Here is a 23,169-nt window from a genome sequence, read left to right as displayed (position 1 = left end):
GGCCGCGCTGGCTGTTTTTAATTCATGGCCAATCACGGTGAAGGTGGCTCGGATTCTCTCAGGGTCAGCAGCTTTTGTTATCATTCCATTCCTTTTCTATTCCTTTCCAGCCTTCTAAAGAATTCCTTTTGTCTATTTTTAGTGTGGTTTTAATGTATAATTTTATTTTCGTAAAATATATATATTAAAATAATAAATCGGCCTTCTGATGAAATTCTTTCTTCTATTTTTTAGTATAGTATTAATGTATACTTTTCTTTTAATATATTCTTTAAAAATATAATTTTAATTAAAATATATGCTATTTGATATATATTTTTAATATATAATTTTCTTTCAGTATATATCACAAAATAATAAATATAATTTAATTAATGTATATTAATACATATAGCTTTACTATATAATTTTCTTTTACTACAATATACATAATAAAAACAATTTTAATTATTATACATTAATAGACATAGTTTTACTCTATAATTTTCTTTTAATATAACATATATCATAAAATAATAAATCAGCCGTAAAAAATAATAAATAATGAATAATATAAAATAATAAATCAGCGCTCCCTGTTCCCTCCCAGCCCTCCCAGTTCCCTCCCAGTGCTCCCAGTAAGGCCGAGCTCCCCCTCCCCGCTCACCGGCAGGGTCCGGGCGGCGATGCTGCTGCTCTTCCTCCCGTTCCTCCTCTTCCTCTGTCCCTCCTCTTCCTCCTCCTCCTCCTATTTCTCCTCCTCCTTTCCTTCCTCCTGCGTCCCTCCTCTTCCTCTCGCTCCTCCTTCTCTCCGTCTTCAATGGGAGCGATACTGAGAGCGCTGGGAGGGAACTGGGAGCGTAACTGGGAGCACTGGGAGGGAACTGGGAGCACTGGGAGGCAACTGGGAGCGCTCTCCCTGCCGGTGCCGCTCTTACTGGGAGCGCTGGGAGGGAACTGGGAGCGAACAGGGCCGGGCGGTGGGCGGGGCCGGCCTGAATGGGCGTGGTTATGCAAATGAGTCTCAGCGGGAGTGTTTGCTTCATATGGGCGCGGTTATGCAAATCTGGGGGCGAGGGCGCTCTGGGATTGGTTGGCGGGAGCAGCGCGTTGTTTCCCCGGTCACGTGAGGGCTGAGGGGGAGCGGAGCGATGGCGGCGGCCTCCGGTGAGGGGAGACCGGGACCGGGAATGGGGACCGGGAACGGGGGTGGGGAACGGGGACAGGGACCGGGAATGGGGAATGGGGGCAGAGGATGGGGACCAGGAATGGCTTCGGGAGTGGGAGGAGGAGCTGGGAATGTGTACGGGACAATCCGGTAACGGGAGCAGCGGAACACGGGGCCGGGATTACCGGGAACCGGGCGGGGCTCGGGGACACCGGAGGCCCGAGCAGGAGGGTTAATGGGGACAGGGGACAATGAGCACCGGGCAATGGGGACATCGGAAGGGCGGGGGGAGACACGGGGACAGCGGTGACACCGGGGATGGGGAGTCCGGACCGGAGCGGTTAACGGGGACAGGGGACACCGGGAGAGGAGGTGACACCGAGCAGGAGGGACACCGGACCGAGGGGGTGACACCGGACCGAGGTGCCACCGTCCGGTGTCCCCAGAGACCGAGCGGCTGCTGAGCCGCGGCCCCGGGTACGGCACGGCCGAGGCGGCGCCGGTGCCGGTACCGGTACCGGGACAGGAGGATGAGGAAGAGGAAGAGGAGGATGAGGAAGAAGAGCTGCGGCGGCGCCTCAAGTATTTCTTCATGAGCCCCTGTGACAAGTACCGGGCCCGCGGGCGGCGGCCCGTGAAGCTCGGGCTGCAGCTGGCCAAGATCGTGCTGGTCACCGTGCAGGTGACACCGGCGGGGACAGCGGGGGTGGCACCGGGGACAGCGGGGATGGCACTGGGGACAGCGGGGATGGCGATGGGGACAGCGGGGAGGGACGGTGGGGACAGCAGGGGTGGCACTGGGGACAGAGGGGACAGCGGGGATGGCACGGGGGACAGTGGGGATGGATGGTGGGGACAGTGGGGATGGCACTGGGGACAGCAGGGATGGCAGGTGGGGACAGCGGGGGTGGCACTGGGGACAGCGGGGATGGTTGGTGGGGACAGAGGGGACAGCGGGGATGGGTGATGGGGACAGCGGGGGTGGCACTGGGGACAGAGGAGACAGCGGGGATGGCACGGGGGACAGCGGGGGTGGCACTGGGGACAGAGGGGACAGCGGGGATGGCATTAGGGACAGCGGGGGTGGCACTGGGGACAGCGGGGATGGTTGGTGGGGACAAAGGGGACAGCCGGCTGGTACAGAGGGGACAGCAGGGCTGGGACAGCAGGGACACCAGGGATGGTGGGTGGGGACAGAGGGGACACTGGGGATGGCAGCACGAGGGGCTGGGACAGCGGGGAGGGGACATGGGGACACCAGAGAGGGGCCACAGGGACTTGGGGACAGCAGGGAGGGGACACAGGGACACCAGAGATGGGCCACAGGGACTTGGGGACACTTTGGAAGGGACACCGGAGTGTCCTGGGACAAAGCGTGGCGGCGTCACTGCGGTGGGACACGGGTGGGTGGCAGCGGTGGCTTTTGTCCCCAAGCGTGGGTGACACCGCTTTGGGTGGGGGTGAGGCACGGTGGTGTCACCAGGATGCGACCGGCGGTGACAGAGGCGGTGGCCTTTGTCCCCAGCTGATCCTGTTCGGGCTCAGCAACCAGCTGGTGGTGGCCTTCAAGGAGGACAACACGGTGGCCTTCAAGCACCTGTTCCTCAAGGGCTACGAGGACGGCGCCGATGACACCGCGGCCATCTACACCCGCGGGGACCTCCTGGAGCACCTGGCCTTCGTCCTCGAGCAGGTGGGGACATCAGGGGAATTGGGGACATGGGGACCTCCTGGAGCACCATGGAGCCTCCTGGCCTTTGTCCTTGAGAAGGTGGCATTGGGACACTGGACGTGCTTGGGGACATCAGTAGGGTTGGGGACATGGGGACCTCCTGGAGCAGCTGGCCTTTGTCCTTGAGAAGGTGGCATTGGGACACTGGACATGCTTGGGGACATCAGTAGGGTTGGGGACATGGGGACCTCCTGGAGCAGCTGGCCTTTGTCCTTGAGAAGGTGGCATTGGGACACCAGGAGGGGTTGGGGACATTGTGGGAAGTTGGGGACGTTGGGAGGGGTTGGGGACATCAGGGGAATTGGGGACAAGGGGACCTCCTGGAGCACCTGGCCTTCGTCCTTGAGAAGGTGGCATTGGGACACTGGACATGCTTGGGGACATCAGGGTAACTGGGGACATGGGGACCTCCTGGAGCAGCTGGCCTTTGTCCTTGAGAAGGTGGCATTGGGACACTGGACATGCTTGGGGACATCAGTTGGGTTGGGGACATGGGGACCTCCTGGAGCAGCTGGCCTTTGTCCTCGAGAAGGTGGCATTGGGACACCTGCAGGGGTTGGGGACATCAGAAGAATTGAGGACATGGTGGTGGTTTGGGGCCATGGAGATGTTTTGGGGTTTGGGGACACTGAGGTGCCACCTCCATCCCTGTGTCCCCGCAGTACCTGGCTGTCCCCAATGAGACCCCTGGGCCACCACGTTTTGGGGACACAGAGATGTTTGGGGACACAGAGATGTTTTGGGGCCATGGAGATGTTTTGGGATCACAGAGACGTTTTAGGATCAGAGAGATGTTTTGAGGACACAGAGATGTTTTGGGGCCATGGAGATCTTTGGTATCATGGAGATGTTTTGGGATCATGGAGATGTTTTGGGGCCATGGAGATCTTTGGTATCATGGAGATCTTTGGTATCATGGAGATGTTTTGGGATCATGGAGATGTTTTGGGGTTTGGGGCCATCCAGGTGCCACCTCCACCTTGGTGTCCCTGTCCCCGCAGTACCTGGCTGTCCCCAACGAGACCCTGGGCCACCACGTTTTGGGGACACAGAGACGTTTTCGGATCACAGAGATGTTTTGGGATCGCAGAGACGTTTTAGGATCACAGAGATGTTTTGAGGACACGGAGATGTTTTGGGGACACAGAGATGTTTTGGGGCCATGGAGATGTTTTGGGGACACGGAGACGTTTTAGGATCACAGAGATGTTTTGGGGACATGGAGATGTTTTGGGGACACAGAGATGTTTTGGGGCCATGGAGATGTTTTGGGATCACAGAGACGTTTTAGGATCAGAGAGATGTTTTGAGGACACAGAGATGTTTTGGGGCCATGGAGATCTTTGGTATCATGGAGATGTTTTGGGATCATGGAGATGTTTTGGGATCATGGAGATGTTTTGGGGTTTGGGGCCATCCAGGTGCCACCTCCACCTTGGTGTCCCTGTCCCCGCAGTACCTGGCTGTCCCCAACGAGACCCTGGGCCACCACGTTTTGGGGACACAGAGATGTTTTGGGGCCATGGAGATGTTTTGGGGACACAGAGATGTTTTGGGATCACAGAGATGTTTTGGGGACACAGAGATGTTTTGAGGACACGGAGATGTTTTGGGGCCATGGAGATCTTTGGTATCATGGAGATGTTTTGGGATCATGGAGATGTTTTGGGGTTTGGGGACACTGAGGTGCCACCTCCACTTCCATGCCCATGTCCCCGCAGTACCTGGCTGTCCCCAACGAGACCCTGGGCCGTTACGCCTACGGTGACACCGGCGGTGGCCCCGGGCTCCGGCTGTGCCAGCGCTTCTTCCGCAGGGGCGACATCGACCCCGAGAACGACACCTTCGACATCGACCCCAGCGTGGTCACCGGTGCGACACCGGGGTTGGGGTGCAGGGTTTGGGGTGCAGGGTTTGGGGTTTGGGGTGCAGGGTTTGGGGTCTGGGGTATGGGGTTTGGGGTGCAGGGTTTGGGGTGCAGGGTTTGGGGTTTGGGGTGCAGGGTTTGGGGTGTGGGGTTTGGGGTGCAGGATTTGGGGTCTGGGGTTTGGGGTGCGGGGTGCAGGGTTTGGGGTGCAGGATTTGGGGTGCAGGATTTGGGGTGCAGGGTTTGGGGTGCAGGGTTTGGGGTGCAGGGTTTGGGGTTTGGGGTGCGGGGTTTGGGGTGCAGGGGTTGGGGTCTGGGGTTTGGGGTGCGGGGTGCAGGGTTTGGGGTGCAGGGTTTGGGGTGCAGGGTTTGGGGTCTGGGGTGCAGGGTTTGGGGTGCGGGGTGCGGGGTGCAGGGTTTGGGGTGCAGGGTTTGGGGTGTGGGGTATGGGGTTTGGGGTGCAGGATTTGGGGTCTGGGGTTTGGGGTGCGGGGTGCAGGGTTTGGGGTGTGTGGTTTGGGGTGCGGGGTGCGGGGTGCAGGGTTTGGGGTTTGGGGTGCAGGGTTTGGGGTGCAGGGGTTGGGGTGCAGGGGTTGGGGTGCAGGGTTTGGGGTCTGGGTTTGGGGTGCAGGATTTGGGGTCTGGGGTTTGGGGTGCGGGGTGCAGGATTTGGGGTCTGGGGTTTGGGGTGCAGGGTTTGGGGTGCAGGGTTTGGGGTTTGGGGTGCAGGGTTTGGGGTACGGGATGTGGGGTGCAGGGGTTGGGGTCTGGGGTTTGGGGTTTGGGGTGCAGGATTTGGGGTGCAGGGTTGGGGGTTTGGGGTGCAGGGTTTGGGGTGCAGGGTTTGGGGTCTGGGGTTGGGGTCTGGGGTTTGGGGTTTGGGGTGCAGGATTTGGGGTGCAGGGTTGGGGGTTTGGGGTGCAGGGTTTGGGGTCTGGGGTTGGGGTTTGGGGTGCAGGGTTTGGGGTGCGGGGTGCGGGGTGTGGGGTGCAGGGTTTGGGGTTTGGGGTGCAGGGTTTGGGGTGCAGGATTTGGGGTCTGGGGTTTGGGGTGCAGGATTTGGGGTGCAGGGTTTGGGGTTTGGGGTCTGGGGTTGGGGTGCAGGGTTTGGGGTTTGGGGTGCAGGATTTGGGGTCTGGGGTTTGGGGTGCAGGGTTTGGGCTTTGGGGTCTGGGTTTGGGGTGCGGGGTTTGGGGTCTGGGGTTTGGGGTGCAGGGTTTGGGGTCTGGGGTTTGGGGTGCAGGGTTTGGGGTTTGGGGTGCAGGATTTGGGGTCTGGGGTTTGTGGTGCAGGGTTTGGGGTTTGGGGTTTGGGGTCTGGGGTTTGGGGTGCAGGGTTTGGGGTGCAGGGTTTGGGGTTTGGGGTGCAGGATTTGGGGTCTGGGGTTTGGGGTGCAGGGTTTGGGGTGCAGGGTTTGGGGTGCAGGGGTTGGGGTGCAGGGGTTGGGGTGCAGGGGTTGGGGTGCAGGGTTTGGGGTCTGGGTTTGGGGTGCAGGATTTGGGGTCTGGGGTTTGGGGTGCAGGGTTTGGGGTGCAGGGTTTGGGGTCTGGGTTTGGGGTGCAGGATTTGGGGTCTGGGGTTTGGGGTGCAGGGTTTGGGGTGCAGGGTTTGGGGTTTGGGGTGCAGGGTTTGGGGTGCAGGGTTTGGGGTGCAGGGTTTGGGGTTTGGGGTGCAGGATTTGGGGTGCAGGGTTGGGGGTTTGGGGTGCAGGGTTTGGGGTCTGGGGTTGGGGTCTGGGGTTTGGGGTTTGGGGTGCAGGATTTGGGGTGCAGGATTTGGGGTGCAGGGTTGGGGGTTTGGGGTGCAGGGTTTGGGGTGCAGGGTTTGGGGTCTGGGGTTGGGGTTTGGGGTGCAGGGTTTGGGGTTTGGGGTGCGGGATGTGGGGTGCAGGGGTTGGGGTCTGGGGTTGGGGTTTGGGGTGCAGGATTTGGGGTGCAGGGTTGGGGGTTTGGGGTGCAGGATTTGGGGTCTGGGGTTTGGGGTTTGGGGTGCAGGGTTTGGGGTCTGGGGTGCAGGGTTTGGGGTTTGGGGTTTGGGGTGCGGGGTGCAGGGTTTGGGGTGCGGGGTGCAGGGTTTGGGGTTTGGGGTCTGGGGTTGGGGTGCAGGGTTTGGGGTGCAGGGTTTGGGGTTTGGGGTGCAGGGTTTGGGGTGCAGGATTTGGGGTCTGGGGTTTGGGGTTTGGGGTGCAGGGTTTGGGGTCTGGGGTTTGGGGTTTGGGGTGCAGGGTTTGGGGTCTGGGGTGCAGGGTTTGGGGTTTGGGGTTTGGGGTGCAGGGTTTGGGGTGCAGGGTTTGGGGTGCAGGGTTTGGGGTTTGGGGTGCAGGATTTGGGGTTTGGGGTCTGGGGTTGGGGTTTGGGGTGCGGGGTTTGGGGTTTGGGGTTGGATTTGGGATTGGAGTTTGGGGTGCAGGGTTTGGGAGTTGTTTGGGATTTGGGGTTTGGGGTTGGATTTGAGGTTGGGTTTGGGGGTTTGGGGTTGGGGTTGGATTTAGGATTTGGGGTTTGGGGATTTGAGTTTGGGGTTTGGGGTTTAGGGTTGGATTTGGGGCTGGATTTGGGGGTTGGGTTTAGAATTTGGGGTTTGGGGTTGGATTTGGGATTTGAAGTTTGGGGTTTGGGTTTGGGAGTTGTTTGGGATTTGGGGTTTGGGGTTGGATTTAGGGTTTGGGGTTTGGGGTTGGATTTGGGGCTGGATTTGGGGGTTGGGTTTAGGATTTGGGGTTTTGAGTTTGGGGTTTGGGGTTGGATTTGGGATTGGGGTTTGGGGTTTGGGCTTGGGAGTTGTTTGGGATTTGGGAGTTGTTTGGGATTTGGGATTTGGGGCTGGATTTAGGATTTGGGGTCTGGGAGTTTGGGATTGGGGTTGGATTTGGGGTTTTGTGTTTGGGGTTTTGGGTTGGATTTGGGATTTGGGGTTTTGAGTTTGGGGTTTGGGATTTGGGGTTTTGGGGTTTGGGGTTTTGGGTTGGATTTGGGATTTGGGGTTTTGAGTTTGGGGTTTGGGATTTGGGGTTTTGGGGTTTGGGGTTTTGGGTTTGGGATTTGGGGTTTTGAGTTTGGGGTTTGGGATTTGGGGTTTTGGGGTTTGGGCTTTTGAGTTTTGGGTTGGATTTGGGATTTGGGGTTTTGAGTTTGGGGTTTGGGATTTGGGGTTTTGGGGTTTGGAGTTTTGGGATTGGGGTTGGATTTGGGGTTTTGTGTTTGGGGTTTTGGGTTGGATTTGGGATTTGGGGTTTTGAGTTTGGGGTTTGGGATTTGGGGTTTTGGGTTTGGGGTTGGATTTGGGATTTGGGGTTTTGAGTTTGGGGTTGGGGTTTGGGATTTGGGGTTTTGCGTTTGGGGTTTTGGGGTTGGGGGTTGGGGTTTTGGGGTTGGGGTTTGGGGTAAATTCCGGGGGTTTCGGTGCTCCCTGACCCCCATCCTGGCCCCACAGAGTGCCTGGGGGTTCACCCCGGGGACCCCCAACCCCCCGTGCTGGACGGCCCCGGCAGCAACTTCACCCTCCAGTTCCACAGGTGCGCCCAAAAACCCCAAAAAAACCCAAAATTCCCCCAAAATCCCACAAAATTCCACAAAATCCCTCAAAATTCCCTCCAAAATTCTCCCAAAATTCTCCTAAAATTCCCCCAAAACCCCAAAATCTACCAAATTCCCCCAAAACTCCAAAATCCCCCCAAAATTCCCCCCAAAATCCCTCAAAATCCCCCCAAAAACCCCAAAATCCCCCCCAAAACCCCAAAATCCCTCAAAATCCCCCCAAAATTCTCCCAAAATTCCCCTAAAATCCCTCAAGATACCCCCAAAATCCCCCCAAAAACCCCCAAATTCCCCCCAAACCGCCCCAAAATTCCCTCAAAATTCCCTCAAAATCCCCCCAAAATTCTCCCAAAATTCCCCTGAAATTCCCCCAAATTCCCCCGAAACCCCAAAATCCCCCCAAAATTCCCCCCAAACCCCCCCAAAAATTCCACCAAATCCCCCAAAACCCCCCAAAATCCCTCAAGATCACTCCAAATACCCCAAAACCCTCAAAATTCTCCCAAAACCCCCCTGGAATTATGGGGGGATTTTGGGGGGGATTTTGAGGTGAAATTTTCCCTTTTTTTGTGTTTTTGAGGTGGAATTTTCCCTTTTTTTATTGTGGTTTTTTGAGGTGAAATTTTCCATTTTTTGGGGGGTTTTTGAGGTGGAATTTTCCCTTTTTTGGGGGGTTTTTGAGGTGGAATTTTCCCTTTTTTTTGTCTTTTTGATGTGAAATTTTCCATTTTTTTGTTTTTTTTGAGGTGGAATTTTCCCTTTTTTTTGTGTTTTTGAGGTGGAATTTTCGCTTTTATTGTGGTTTTTTGAGGTGGAATTTTCCCTTTTTTTATTGTGTTTTTTTGAGTTGGATTTTCCCCTTTTTTTATGCTTTTGAGGTGAAATTTTCCATTTTTTTGGGGGATTTTTGAGGTGGAATTTTCCCTTTTTTTTTGTGTTTTTGAGGTGGAATTTTCCCTTTTTTTGGGGGGGGATTCTGAGGTGGATTTGAGGCGAAATTTTCCATTTTTTGTGGTTTTTTGAGGTTGAATTTTCCATTTTTTTGGGGGTTTCTGAGGTGGAATTTTCCCTTTTTTTGTCTTTTTGATGTGAAATTTTCCCTTTTTTTATTGTGTTTTTTTGAGGTGGAATTTCCCCCTTTTTATGCTTTTGAGGTGAAATTTTCCATTTTTTTGGGGGTTTCTGAGGTGGAATTTTCCCCTTTTTTTTGTGTTTTTGAGGTGGAATTTTCCCTTTTTTTGGGGGGGATTCTGAGGTGGATTTGAGGTGAAATTTTCCATTTTTTGTGTTTTTTTGAGGTGAAATTTTCCATTTTTTTGGGCGTTTCTGAGGTGGAATTTTCCCTTTTTTTTGGTGTGTGTTTTTGGGGTGAATTTTGGGGTGAATTTTCCCGTTTTTGGGGTGATTTTTGTCCCCCCCCAGGCTGATCAACGTCACCGTGGAGTTCCAGCTCAAGGCCATCAACATCCAAACGCTGCTGAACCACGAGATCCCCGACTGCTACACCTTCAGTGTCACCGTCAGTGTCCCCAAAGTGTCCCCAAGGGTCCCCAAATATCCCAAAGTGTCCCCTTGGTGTCCCCAAATATCCCAAAGTGTCCCCTCAGTGTCCCCAGATACCCCAAAGTGTCCCCAAGTGTCCCTTCAGTGTCCCCAAGTGTCCCCAAAGTGTCCCCAAGTGTCCCCAAATATCCCAAAGTGTCCCCTGAGTGTCCTTTGGGTGTCCCCTAAATGTCCCCTCAGTGTCCCCTAAATGTCCCCAAGTGTCCCAAAGTGTCCCCAGATGTCCTAAAGTGTCCCCAAGTGTCCCCAGATACCCCAGAGGGTCCCCAAGTGTCCCCTGAGTGTCCCCAAATACCCCAAAGTGTCCCCAAGTGTCCCCTCAGTGTCCCCAAATGTCCCAAAGTGTCCCCAAGTGTCCCCAAGTGTCCCCAGATACCCCAGAGGGTCCCCAAGTGTCCCCTCAGTGTCCCCAAATACCCCAAAGTGTCCCCAATTGTCCCTTCAGTGTCCCCAGTTGTCCCCTGAGTGTCCCCAAATACCCCAAAGTGGCAGTGACGGTGACACAGTGACAGTGCCACAGTGACAGTGCCACAGTGACGGTGACGGTGCCACCGCGTGTCCCCAGGTCACCTTTGACAACAGCGCCCACAGCGGGCGAGTGCGGATCCGCCTGGGCACCCACGCGGCCATCAGGGAGTGCCACCACCCTGCCATGCCCGGAGGAGGTGACACTGGGGACAATGGGGACAATGGGGGTCAATGGGAGTGCCACCACCCCGCCATGCCCGGAGGAGGTGACAATGGGGACAGTGGGGACAATGGGGACAATGGGAGTGCCACCACCCCGCCATGCCAGGAGGAGGTGACACTGGGGACAATGGGGACAATGGGTGACAATGGGGACAATGGGGACACTGGGTGACAATGGGAGTGCCACCACCCCGCCATGCCAGGAGGAGGTGACACTGGGGACAATGGGGACAATGGGGACAATGGGAGTGCCACCACCCCGCCATGCCAGGAGGAGGTGACACTGGGGACAATGGGGACAATGGGGACAATGGGGACAATGGGAGTGCCACCACCCCGCCATGCCCGGCCGAGGTGACACTGGGGACAATGGGGACAATGGGGACAATGGGTGACAATGGGTGACACTGGGAGTGCCACCACCCCGCCATGCCAGGAGGAGGTGACACTGGGGACAATGGGGACAATGGGGACAATGGGGGTCAATGGGAGTGCCACCACCCCGCCATGCCAGGAGGAGGTGACAATGGGGACAGTGGGGACAATGGGGGACATCAGGCTGTGGGGGTGTCCCTGGGAGTGCCACCACCCCGCCATGCCCGGAGGAGGTGACAATGGGGACAATGGGTGACACTGGGGGTCAATGGGAGTGCCACCACCCCGCCATGCCAGGAGGAGGTGACAATGGGGACAATGGGGGACAGTGGGGACAATGGGGACAATGGGGACACTGAGGGTCAATGGGAGTGCCACCACCCCGCCATGCCAGGCCGAGGTGACAATGGGGACAATGGGGATCAATGGGTGACAATGGGAGTGCCACCACCCTGCCATGCCCGGAGGAGGTGACAATGGGGACAATGGGTGACAATGGGTGACACTGGGAGTGCCACCACCCCGCCATGCCCGGAGGAGGTGACAATGGGGACAATGGGTGACACTGGGGGTCAATGGGAGTGCCACCACCCCGCCATGCCAGGAGGAGGTGACAATGGGGACAATGGGTGACAATGGGGACACTGGGTGACAATGGGAGTGCCACCACCCCGCCATGCCCGGAGGAGGTGATAGTGGGGACAGTGGGGACAATGGGGACAGTGGGGACAATGGGGGTCAATGGGAGTGCCACCACCCCGCCATGCCAGGCCGAGGTGACAATGGGGACACTGGGGACAATGGGGGTCAATGGGAGTGCCACCACCCCGCCATGCCCGGAGGAGGTGATAGTGGGGACAGTGGGGACAATGGGGACAGTGGGGACAATGGGGGTCAATGGGAGTGCCACCACCCCGCCATGCCAGGCCGAGGTGACAGTGGGGACAGTGGGGACAATGGGTGACAATGGGGACAATGGGGGACAATGGGAGTGCCACCACCCCGCCATGCCCGGAGGAGGTGACAATGGGGACAGTGGGGACAATGGGGACAGTGGGGACAGTGGGGACAATGGGTGACACTGGGTGACAATGGGGGTGACAATGGGAGTGCCACCACTCCACCATGCCCACAGGAGGTGACAGTGGGGACATTGGGTGACACTGGGTGACACGGGGCTGTGGGGGTGTCCCACAGGTGACATTGGTGACAATGCGGTGTCCCACAGGTGACAATGGGGTCCCACGGGTGACACTGGTGTCCCCCAGGTGCCACGTGGCGCCGCCTGGCGTTCGACACTGCGGTGTCCCATAGGTGACAGTGACAGTTTTGGTGTCCCAGGTGACAATGGGGTCCCACAGGTTTTCAGTGACAGTTTTGGTGTCCCACAGGTGACAATGGGGTGTCCCACAGGTGACAGTGACACTCTGGTGTCCCCAGGTTCCACGTGGCGCCGCCTGGCGTTCGACACTGGGGTGTCACAGATGACAGGTGACAGTGGGGTCCCACAGGTGACAGTGACAATGACAATGACAATGACAATGACACTGGTGTCCCCCAGGTGCCACGTGGCGCCGCCTGGCGTTCGACACTGGGGTGTCCCACAGGTGACAATGGGGTGTCCCACAGGTGACAGTGTCACTCTGGTGTCCCCAGGTGCCACGTGGCGCCGCCTGGCATTCGACACTGGGGTGTCTCACAGGTGACAATGGGCTGTCCCAGGTGACAATGGGGCGTCCCCCAGGTGACAGTGACAATGACAATGACACTGGTGTCCCCAGGTGCCACGTGGCGCCGCCTGGCGTTCGACACTGGGGTGTCACAGATGACAGGTGACAATGGGGTGTCCCCCAGGTGACAATGGGGTGTCCCACAGGTGACAGTGGGGTCCCACAGGTGACAGTGACAATGACAATGACACTGGTGTCCCCCAGGTGCCACGTGGCGCCGCCTGGCGTTCGACACTGGGGTGTCACAGATGACAGGTGACAATGGGGGGTCCCCCAGGTGACAATGGGGTGTCCCACAGGTGACAATGGGGGGTCCCACAGGTGACAATGGGTGTCCCACAGGTGACAGTGACAATGACAATGACACTGGTGTCCCCAGGTGCCACGTGGCGCCGCCTGGCGTTCGACGTGCTGGTGGTGGCCGTGTGCTCGCTGTCCCTGGTGCTCTGCGCCCGCTCCATCGCCCGCGGGCTCCTCCTGCAGAGGGTGCGTCAGTTTGGGGGGATTTGGGCAACTTTGGGGGGATTTGGGGGAATTTTGGGGTTTGGGGGTGGATTTGGGGGATTTTTGGGGGAATTTGGGGTTTGGGATTGATGGGAGTTTTGGGGGGGTTTTGGGGTTTTGTCGCCGTGTCCCTGTGAGGTGACAGTGACAATGACAATGACAATGACAGTGACAATGATAGTGACAATGGCAGTGACAATGACAGTGACAATGACAGTGACAATGACGATGACAGTGACAGTGACAATGACAGTGACAATGACAGTGACAATGACAGTGACAATGATAGTGACAATGGCAGTGACAATGACAGTGACAATGACAATGACAGTGATAATGATAGTGACAATGACAGTGACAATGACAGTGACGATGACAATGACAGTGACAGTGACAATGACAGTGACAGTGACAGTGACAATGCCCCACAGGAGTTCAGACGGTTCCTGTAAGGTGACAGTGACAGTGACAGTGACAATGACAATGACAATGACAGTGACAATGACAGTGACAATGACAGTGACAGTGACAGTGACAATGACAGTGACAATGTCCCACAGGAGTTCAGCCGGTTCCTGCGCTGTCACTGCGGTGTCACCGTGTCCCTGTGACAATGACAATGACAATGTCCCACAGGAGTTCAGCCGGTTCCTGTAAGGTGACAGTGACAATGACAGTGACAGTGACAATGACAGTGACAGTGACAATGTCCCACAGGAGTTCAGCCAGTTCCTGTAAGGTGACAGTGACAGTGACAGTGACAATGACAATGACAGTGACAATGACAGTGACAATGACAATGACAATGACAATGACAATGACAATGACAGTGACAGGTGACAATGACAATGACAGTGACAGTGACAATGACAGTGACAATGACAGTGACAGTGACAGTGACAATGACAATGTCCTACAGGAGTTCAGGAGTTCAGCCGGTTCCTGCGCTGTCACAGCGGTGTCACCGTGTCCCTGTGACAATGACAATGACAATGACAATGTCCCGCAGGAGTTCAGCCGGTTCCTGTAAGGTGACAGTGACAATGACAGTGACAGTGACAATAACAATGACAGTGACAATGACAATGACAATGACAGTGTCCAACAGGAGTTCAGCCGGTTCCTGTAAGGTGACAGTGACAGTGACAGTGACAGTGACAATGACAATGACAATGACAATGACAGTGACAATGTCCCACAGGAGTTCAGCCGGTTCCTGCGCTGTCACCGCGGTGTCACCGTGTCCCTCTCAGACCGCCTCGAGTTCCTCAATGGCTGGTACCTGCTGCTCGTCACCAGCGATGTCCTCACCGTGCTGGGCACCGTGCTCAAGATCGGCATCGAGGCCAAGGTGACACTGGGGACACTGGAGACAGTGGGGACACTGGGGACAATGGGGACATTGGGGACAATGGGGACAGTGGGGACAGTGGGGACACTGGGGACACTGGGGACAGTGGGGACAATGGGGACAGTGGGGACAATGGGGACAATGGGGACAGTGGGGACAGTGGGGACACTGGGGACAATGGGGACATTGGGGACAATGGGGACAGTGGGGACACTGGGGACAATGGGGACAGTGGGGACATTGGGGACACTGGGGACACTGGGGACAATGGGGATACAGCTCAAGATCGGCATCGAGGCCAAGGTGACACTGGGGACAGTGGGGACAGTGGGGACAATGGGGACAATGGGGACAGTGGGGACAGTGGGGACACTGGGGACAGTGGGGACAGTGGGGACAATGGGGACGGGGGGACACTGGGGACAGTGGGGACAGTGGGGACAATGGGGACACTGGGGACAGTGGGGACAGTGGGGACAGTGGGGACAGTGGGGACAATGGGGACAGGGGGGACACTGGGGACAGTGGGGACATTGGGGACACTGGGGACAGTGGGGACACTGGGGACACTGGGGACAGTGGGGACACTGGGGACAATGGGGACAATGGGGACAGTGTGGACACTACCACACCTGGGGACAATGGGGACAATGGAGACACTGCCATCCCCTGGGGACACTGTCACCCCCTGGGGACAATGGGGACACTGCTCAAGATCGACATCGAGGCCAAGGTCACACCTGTGGACACTGCCACTCCCTTGGGGACATTGCCACCCCCCCTGGGGACACTGCCACCCCCTTGGGGACACTGCCACCCCCCTTGGGGACACTGCCACCCCCCTGGGGACAATGTCACCCTGGGGCCGGTGGCCTGGGGACACGGCGGTGGCCGCAGTGTCCCCGTGTCCCCACAGAACTTCTCGGGCTACGACGTGTGCAGCATCCTGCTGGGGACATCGACGCTGCTCGTGTGGGTCGGCGTCATCCGGTACCTGACCTTCTTCCAGAAGTACAACGTGAGTGTCACCCGTGTGTCACTGTGTGTCACTGTGTGTGTCACTGTGTGTCACTGTGTGTCACCTGTGTGTGTCACTGTGTGTCACCTGGGTCACCTGTGTGTCACTGTGTGTGTCACTGTGTGTCATTGTGTGTGTCACCCGTGTGTCACTGTGTGTCACCTGTGTGTGTCACCTGTGTGTCACCTGTGTGTGTCACCTGGGTCACCTGTGTGTCATTGTGTGTCACCCGTGTGTCACTGTGTGTCACCTGTGTGTCACTGTGTGTCACTGTGTGTCACCCGTGTGTCACTGTGTGTCACCTGTGTGTGTCACCTGTGTCACCTGTGTCACCTGGGTCACCTGTGTGTCATTGTGTGTCACCTGTGTGTCACCTGTATCACCTGTGCACCTGTGTGTCACCTGTGTGTCACTGTGTGTCATTGTGTGTCACTGTGTGTGTCACCTGTGTGTGTCACCTGTGCCACCTGTGCCACCTGGGGACAGTGACAGGGACAGGGGACAGGGACACAAACAGGGACATCACGGGGTCGGCGTCATCCGGTACCTGACCTTCTTCCAGAAGTACAACGTGAGTGTCACCCGTGTGTCACTGTGTGTCACCTGTGTCACCTGTGTCACCTGGGTCACCTGTGTCACCTGTGTGTCACTGTGTGTCACTGTGTGTGTCACCTGTGTGTGTCACCTGTGTGTCACCTGTGTGTGTCATCTGGGTCACCTGGGTCACCTGTGTCACCTGTGTGTCATTGTGTGTGTCACTGTGTGTCACCTGTGTGTGTCACCTGTGTGTCACCTGTGTGTGTCATCTGGGTCACCTGGGTCACCTGTGTCACCTGTGTGTCATTGTGTGTGTCACTGTGTGTCACCTGTGTGTGTCACTGTGTGTCACTGTGTGTGTCACCTGTGTGTGTCACTTGTGTGTGTCACCTGTGTGTGTCACCCGTATGTCACCCGTGTGTCACTGTGTGTCACTGTGTGTGTCACCTGTGTGTGTCACCTGTGTGTCACTGTGTGTCACTGTGTGTGTCACCTGTGTGTGTCACCTGTGTGTCACTGTGTGTCACCTGGGCCACCTGTGTCCCTGTGTGTCACCTGTGTCACCTGTGTGTCACCTGTGTGTGTCACCCGTGTGTCACCTGTGCCACCTGTGCCACTTGTGTCACCTGGGTCACCTGTGTCACCTGTGTGTCACTGTGTCACCTGTGCCACCTGTGTCACCTGTGTGCCACCTGTGTCACCTGTGTGTCACCCGTGTGTCACCTGTGTCACCTGGGGATGGCGCCATTACCTGGGGACAGCGCCAGGGTTAAATCCCATTTTTCTGCCCCAAATCCTCCCTGTCACGCTCGGCTTGGGGACAATTCCTGGATTTCCCACCCCGCACATGGAAATCTCCCCTTTGTCCCGTTTTTCCCGATTTTGCCATTTTTCGCCCCAGATCCTGATTGTGACGCTGCGCGTGGCGCTGCCCAATGTGATGCTCTCCCCACACTTGGATAATCCCATTTTCTGTCCCAAATCCCAATTTTCCCACCCCAAATCCCCATTTTCCCACCCCAAACCCCCATTTTCCAACCCCACCATTGGACAATTCCTGTTTTTCCCGTTTTCCCCGTTTTTCGTCCCAGATCCTGATCGTGACCCTTGCACATGGTGTCCCCGACGTGATGCTCTCCCCACACTTGGATAATCCCATTTCCCAGTCCCAAATCCCCATTTTCCCACCCCAAATCCCCATTTTCCCACCCCAAACCCCCTTTTTTCCCACTCTGCTCATTGATAATTTTCGTTTTTCCCGTTTTCCCCGTTTTACACCCCAGATCCTGATCGTGACCCTTGCACATGGTGTCCCCGACGTGATGCTCTCCCCACACTTGGATGATCCCATTTTCTGTCCCAAATCCAAATTTTCCCACCCCAAATCCCCATTTTCCCACCCCAAACCCCCATTTTCCAACCCCACCATTGGACAATTCCTGTTTTTCCCGATTTTACCGTTTTTCGCCCCAGATCCTGATCGTGACCCTTGCACATGGTGTCCCCGACGTGATGCTCTCCCCACACTTGGATGATCCCATTTTCTGTCCCAAATCGCCATTTTCCCACCCCAAATCGCCATTTTCCCACCCCAAACCCCCATTTTCCCACTCTGCTCATTGATAATTTTCATTTTTCCCGTTTTCCCCCGTTTTTCACCCCAGATCCTGATCGTGACCCTGCACGTGGTGTCCCCGACGTGATGCTCTCCCCACTCTTGGATAATCCCATTTTCTGTCCCAAATCCCAATTTTCCCACCCCAAATCCCCATTTTCCTGCCCCAAACCCCCATTTTCCAACCCCACCATTGGACAATTCCTGTTTTTCCCGATTTTACCATTTTTCGCCCCAGATCCTGATCGTGACCGTGCACATGGTGTCCCCGACGTGATGCTCTCCCCACACTTGGATAATCCCATTTCCCAGTCCCAAATCCCAATTTTCCCACCCCAAATCCCCATTTTCCCGCCCCAAACCCCCGTTTTTCCTCCTCCTGCTCATGGATAATTTTCGTTTTTCCCGTTTTCCCCGTTTTTCGCCCCAGATCCTGATCGTGACGCTGCGCGTGGCGCTGCCCAACGTGATGCGCTTCTGCTGCTGCGTGGCCGTGATTTATTTGGGATATTGCTTCTGCGGGTGGATCGTGCTGGGCCCGCACCACGTCAAGGTGTCCCCAAATTTCGGGGTTTGGGGTCGGGGGATTCCCAAATTTCGGGGTTTGGGAGTTTGGGATTCCCAAATTTTGGGTTTGGGAGTTGGGTTCCTTTTCAGATTTTGGGTTTGAAAGATTCCCAAAGTTTGGGGTTGGAAGATTCCCGCATTTTGGGTTTGGGGTAAGGAGATTCCCAGATTTTGGGGTTTGGGGTTGGGGGATTCCCAAATTTTGGGGTTTGGGATTCCCAAATTTTGGGTTTGGGAGTTGGGTTCCTTTTCAGATTTTGGGTTTGAAAGATTCCCAAAGTTTGGGGTTGGAAGATTCCCACATTTTGGGTTTGGGGTAAGGAGATTCCCAAATTTTGGGGTTTGGGGTAAGGAGATTCCCAAATATTGAGTTTGGGTTTGGGGATTCTGAAATTTGGGGTTTGGGACCAAAACGCCCCAAATTTTGGGTTTGGGGTTGGGGGATTCCCAAATTTTGGGTTTGGGAGTTTGGGATTCCCAAGTTTTGGGTTTGGGGTTTCCAAATTTTGGGTTTGGGACTGGGGGGATTCCCCAATTTTGGGGTTTGGTGTCAGGGGATTCCCAAATTCCCAAATTTTGGGGTTTGGGGTCGGGGGATTCCCAAAGTTTGGGTTTGCGGTTGGGTTCCTTCCCAAATCCATGGATGAAATGCGGGTGACACACAGGTGACACAGGTGACAGGTGACACAGGTGACACAGGTGACACACAATGACACACAGGTGACACACAGGTGACACACAGGTGACACAGGTGACAGGTGACACAGGTGACACACAGGTGACATTGGTGACACACAGGTGACACATAGGTGACATGCAGGTGACACAGATGACACACAGGTGACACACAGGTGACACAGGTGACTCAGGTGACACAGGTGACACACAGGTGACACACAGGTGACACACAGGTGACACACAAGTGACACACAGGTGTGTCCGTCCCCAGTCCCGCTCGCTGTCCATGGTGTCCGAGTGTCTCTTCTCATTGGTCAACGGCGATGACAGGGGTGACACGGTGATGACATACAGGTTACAGGTGACACACAGGTGACACAGGGGTGACACACAGGTGACACACAGGTGTGACACAGGTGACACAGGTGTGACAAGTGACACACAGGTGACACAGGTGACACACAGGTGACACACAGGTGACACAGGTGTGTCCGTCCCCAGTTCCGCTCGCTGTCCATGGTGTCCGAGTGTCTCTTCTCATTGGTCAACGGCGATGACAGGGGTGACACGGTGATGACATACAGGTTACAGGTGACACACAGGTGACACAGGGGTGACACACAGGTGACACACAGGTGTGACACAGGTGACACAGGTGTGACAAGTGACACACAGGTGACACACAGGTGACACACAGGTGACACACAAGTGACACACAGGTGTGTCCGTCCCCAGTTCCGCTCGCTGTCCATGGTGTCCGAGTGTCTCTTCTCATTGGTCAACGGCGATGACATGTTCGCCACCTTCGCGGCGCTGCGCCCCAGCGGGGCCCTGGTGTGGCTCTTCAGCCAGGTGTACCTGTACAGCTTCAGCGCGCTCTTCATCTACATGGTGCTCAGCCTCTTCATCGCCCTCATCACTGGCTCCTACGACACCATCAAGGTGAGACTCACCTGGGTGTGACGTCACCAGGGTGTGACGTCACCTGGGTGTGACATCACCTGTGTGTGTTATCTGTGTGTGTTATCTCTGTGTAATCTGTGTGTTATCTCTGTGTGTGTGACCTGGTCACCGGTTCCTACGACACCATCAAGGTGAGACTCACCTGGGTGTGACATCACCTGGGTGTGTTATCTGTGTGAGTTATCTGACCTGGGTGTGTTATCTGTGTGAGTTATCTGTGTGAGTTATCTCATCTGGGTGTGTTATCTGTGTGAGTTATCTGTGTGAGTTATCTCACCTGGGTGTGTTATCTGTGTGTGACATCACCTGGGTGTGCTATCTGTGTGAGTTATCTCACCTGGGTGTGTTATCTGTGTGAGTTATCTGTGTGTGTTATCTCACCTGGGTGTGTTATTTGTGTGTGACATCACCTGGGTGTGCTATCTGTGTGTGTTATCTCACCTGGGTGTGTTATCTGTTATCTGTGTGTGTTATCTGTGTGTGTGACCTGGTCACCGGTTCCTACAACACCATCAAGGTGAGACTCACCTGGGTGTGACATCACCAGGGTGTGACATCACCTGGGTGTGTTATCTGTGTGTGTTATCTCACCTGTGTTTATCTGTGTTATCTGTTATCTCTGTGTGTTATCTGTGTGTTATCTGTTACCTGTGTGTGTTATCTGTGTGTTATCTCTGTTATCTGTGTGTGTGATCTCATCACCGGCTCCTATGACACCATCAAGGTGAGCGGGACAGGTGGGAGCTCACCTGGGTGTGACGTCACCTGTGTGACATCATCTCTGTGTGCGTTATGTCACCTGTGTGTGATGTCACCTGTGTGACATCACCTCTGTGTGCGTTATCTCACCTGTGTGTGTTATCTCAGCTGGGTGTGATATCACCTGTGTGACATCACCTGGATGTTCTCTCTCCTGTCCCCATGTCCCCTCTGTGTCCCCTCACCTGTCCCCAGAACCAATCAGAAGGTGCCACCCCAGTGTCCCTCACCTGTCCCCATGTCCCCTGTCCCTCACCTGTCCCCTGTCCCCATGTCACCTGTCTGGTGTCACCTGTCCCCAGAACCAGTCCAAAGGTGCCACCCCGATGTCCCAGCTCCTGTCCCCATGTCACCTGTCCCTCACCTGTCCCCATGTCACCTGTCCCCGTGTCCCCTGTCTGGTGTCACCTGTCTGGTGTCACATGTCCCCATGTCCCCTCACCTGTCCCTTGTCCCCAGAACCAATCCGAGGGCGCCGCCCCGGTGTCGGAGCTCCTGTCCCCATGTCACCTGTCCCTCTCCTGTCCCCATGTCACCTGTCCCCATGTCACCTGTCCCCATGTCACCTGTCCCTCACCTGTCCCCATGTCACCTGTCCCCATGTCACCTGTGTGTCCCCAGAACCAGTCTGAGGGCGCCGCCCCGGTGTTGGAGCTCCTGTCCCCATGTCACCTGTCCCCATGTCACCTGTCCCCATCTCCCCTGTCCCCATGTCACCTGTCCCTCACCTGTCACCTGTCCCATGTCACCTGTTTGATGTCCCCTGTCCCCAGAACCAGTCCGAGGGCGCCGCCCCGGTGTCGGAGCTCCAGGCCTTCATCGCTCAGTGCCAGGACAGCCCCGGTTCCGGAAAGTTCCGCCGGGGCGGCTCCGGCTCCGCCCCCTGCCCCGCCCTCTGCTGCTGCTGCCCCCGGTCCGCACCCCAAATTTGGGCACGTTTTGGGGGGTTTGGGGACATTTCAGGAGGGGTTTGTGGGATTTGGGGACATTTTGAGGGGCTTTGGGACATTTTGGGGTGTCTTGTGGGATTTTGGGACATTTTGGGACATTTTGGGGACATTTTGGGGACATTTTCAGGGGTTTTGGGACATTTTGGGAGGTCTTGTGGGATTTTGGGACATTTTGGGGACATTTTGGGGACATTTCAGGGGGCTTTGGGAACACTTCAGGGGGTCTTGTGGGGTTTTGGGACATTTTGGGGGGTTTGGGGGGACTTTGGGGGGGGATTTGGGGACATTTGGGGGGGTTTTGGGTGGGGATTTGGAGGGCTTGGGGACATTTCAAGGGGATTTGGGGACATTTTGGGGGGGTCTTGTGGGATTTTGGGACATTATGGGGACATTTCAGGGGGGTTTGGGAACACTTCAGGGGGGTCTTGTGGGGTTTTGGGACATTTTTGGGGTTTTGGGGGGGATTTGGGGGTTTTGGGACATTTTGGGACATTTTTAGGGGTTTTGGGGGGTTTGGGGTCACCCCAAGGGAGGGGGGTCCTGCCTGGTTTGGGCTCAGTGTCACCTGGGGGGGGGAATCCCAAATTATCCCAAAATCAGCCCCAAAATGACTCCAAAATCCAGCCCTAAATGACCCTAAAATTATCCCAAAATTACCCCAAAAAACAGCCCCTAATAACGCCAAAGTGACTCCAAAACCCAGCTCCAAATGTCCCAAAATTACCCCAAAATTTGGCCCCAAAGTGACCCCAAAATTATCCCAAAACCCAGCCCCAAATGTTCCAAAGTGACCCCAAAATCCAGCCCCAAAATGACCTCGAATGACCCCAAAATGACCCAAAATTTGGCTCCTAAATGACCCCAAAATTACCCCAAAATCCAGCCCCAAAATGACCTCAAATGACCCCAAAACCCAGCCCCCAAATGACCCAAAATTTCCCTAAAATTTGGCCCCAAATTTACCCCAAAATAGCCCCAAAATTACTCCAAAATGACCCCAAATCACCCCAAAATCCAGCCCCTCCCTGGGTTTTGGGGTCCCCCCTCCCCTCCCAGGGTTTTTGGGATCTGGGTGAATTTTCCTGCCCCCCAAAATCCCCAAAAACCCCCTAAAACCCCCCAAATTTGTGTTCCCACAGGGCCCCCGTGCAGGACAACGCTCTCCTGGTGAACTGAGGGGGACACCCCAAAAACCTCCAGATTTTTATTTAATTTATTTTATTGTATTTTATTTTATCTTCTGCTTTTACCTGCCCGGGACCCCAAATTTGGGACCCCCAGGATGGATTTGGAGTCCCCAAGTCAATTTTTGGGGACATTTTTGGGGACTCCCAGATCATTTTTTTGGGACACTTCCATTTTTTTTGGGGGGGGACATTTTGGGACACCCCCAAATCTGTTTTTTGGGACCCCCTGTTCAGTTTTTGGGGTGAGTTTGGAACCTTGGCACCCCCAAATCCGTTTTTGGGGATGCTCCAGGACCTTGTCCCCGTCCTTGGGGTCACTGGGACTCCAAATTTTCCCTTTTCACCCCAAAACAGAGCCGTGGCCACCCCAAGGGGACAATAAAGGACACTTGGGACACGA

The 23,169-nt window shown here is 55.6% G+C and overlaps 3 protein-coding genes across 8 annotated transcripts in view; 1 reads left to right on the top strand and 2 right to left on the bottom strand.

Annotated features, from left to right (window-relative positions):
* The window catches only part of LOC141725952 (uncharacterized), a 22,161-nt gene extending 21,473 nt beyond the window's left edge, over positions 1–688 (bottom strand). The window contains exon 1 of the mRNA XM_074530112.1: positions 647–688. The gene's annotated coding sequence lies outside the window, so the exon portion shown is untranslated. The remainder of the gene's footprint in view (positions 1–646) is intronic.
* The window catches only part of LOC141725949 (uncharacterized), a 6,534-nt gene extending 5,505 nt beyond the window's left edge, over positions 1–1,029 (bottom strand). The window contains exon 1 of the mRNA XM_074530100.1: positions 647–1,029. The gene's annotated coding sequence lies outside the window, so the exon portion shown is untranslated. The remainder of the gene's footprint in view (positions 1–646) is intronic.
* On the top strand, positions 974–23,169 carry LOC102066052 (mucolipin-1). Of its 6 annotated transcripts, none has more exons than XM_074530103.1 (15): positions 974–1,146; positions 1,594–1,829; positions 2,673–2,840; positions 4,601–4,751; positions 8,179–8,260; positions 9,705–9,801; positions 10,411–10,493; positions 11,826–11,842; positions 13,020–13,126; positions 14,346–14,495; positions 15,412–15,513; positions 18,096–18,218; positions 19,646–19,852; positions 21,406–21,545; positions 22,722–23,169. In XM_074530103.1, the coding sequence occupies exons 1-15, from the start codon at positions 1,131–1,133 to the stop codon at positions 22,756–22,758; spliced, it is 1,716 nt and encodes a 571-aa protein (XP_074386204.1). In that variant the 5' UTR covers positions 974–1,130; the 3' UTR covers positions 22,759–23,169. The 6 variants fall into 6 exon arrangements, with proteins under 6 accessions (XP_074386204.1, XP_074386205.1, XP_074386203.1 ...); XM_074530104.1 differs by lacking the exon at positions 11,826–11,842 and adding an exon at positions 11,294–11,310; XM_074530102.1 differs by lacking the exon at positions 11,826–11,842 and having other exon boundaries at positions 10,411–10,510.

Source organism: Zonotrichia albicollis, chromosome 32 (assembly GCF_047830755.1).
Source record: "Zonotrichia albicollis isolate bZonAlb1 chromosome 32, bZonAlb1.hap1, whole genome shotgun sequence".
NCBI lineage: Eukaryota > Metazoa > Chordata > Aves > Passeriformes > Passerellidae > Zonotrichia > Zonotrichia albicollis.
This window is presented reverse-complemented; position numbering and strand designations above follow the sequence as displayed.

Excerpts from the sequence above, each read along its gene's own strand:
- LOC102066052 (XM_074530103.1), top strand. Across the intron at positions 1,830-2,672 it reads TCGTGCTGGTCACCGTGCAG|CTGATCCTGTTCGGGCTCAG; the intron begins GTGACACCGGCG and ends CTTTGTCCCCAG. Across the intron at positions 4,752-8,178 it reads CGACCCCAGCGTGGTCACCG|AGTGCCTGGGGGTTCACCCC; the intron begins GTGCGACACCGG and ends CTGGCCCCACAG.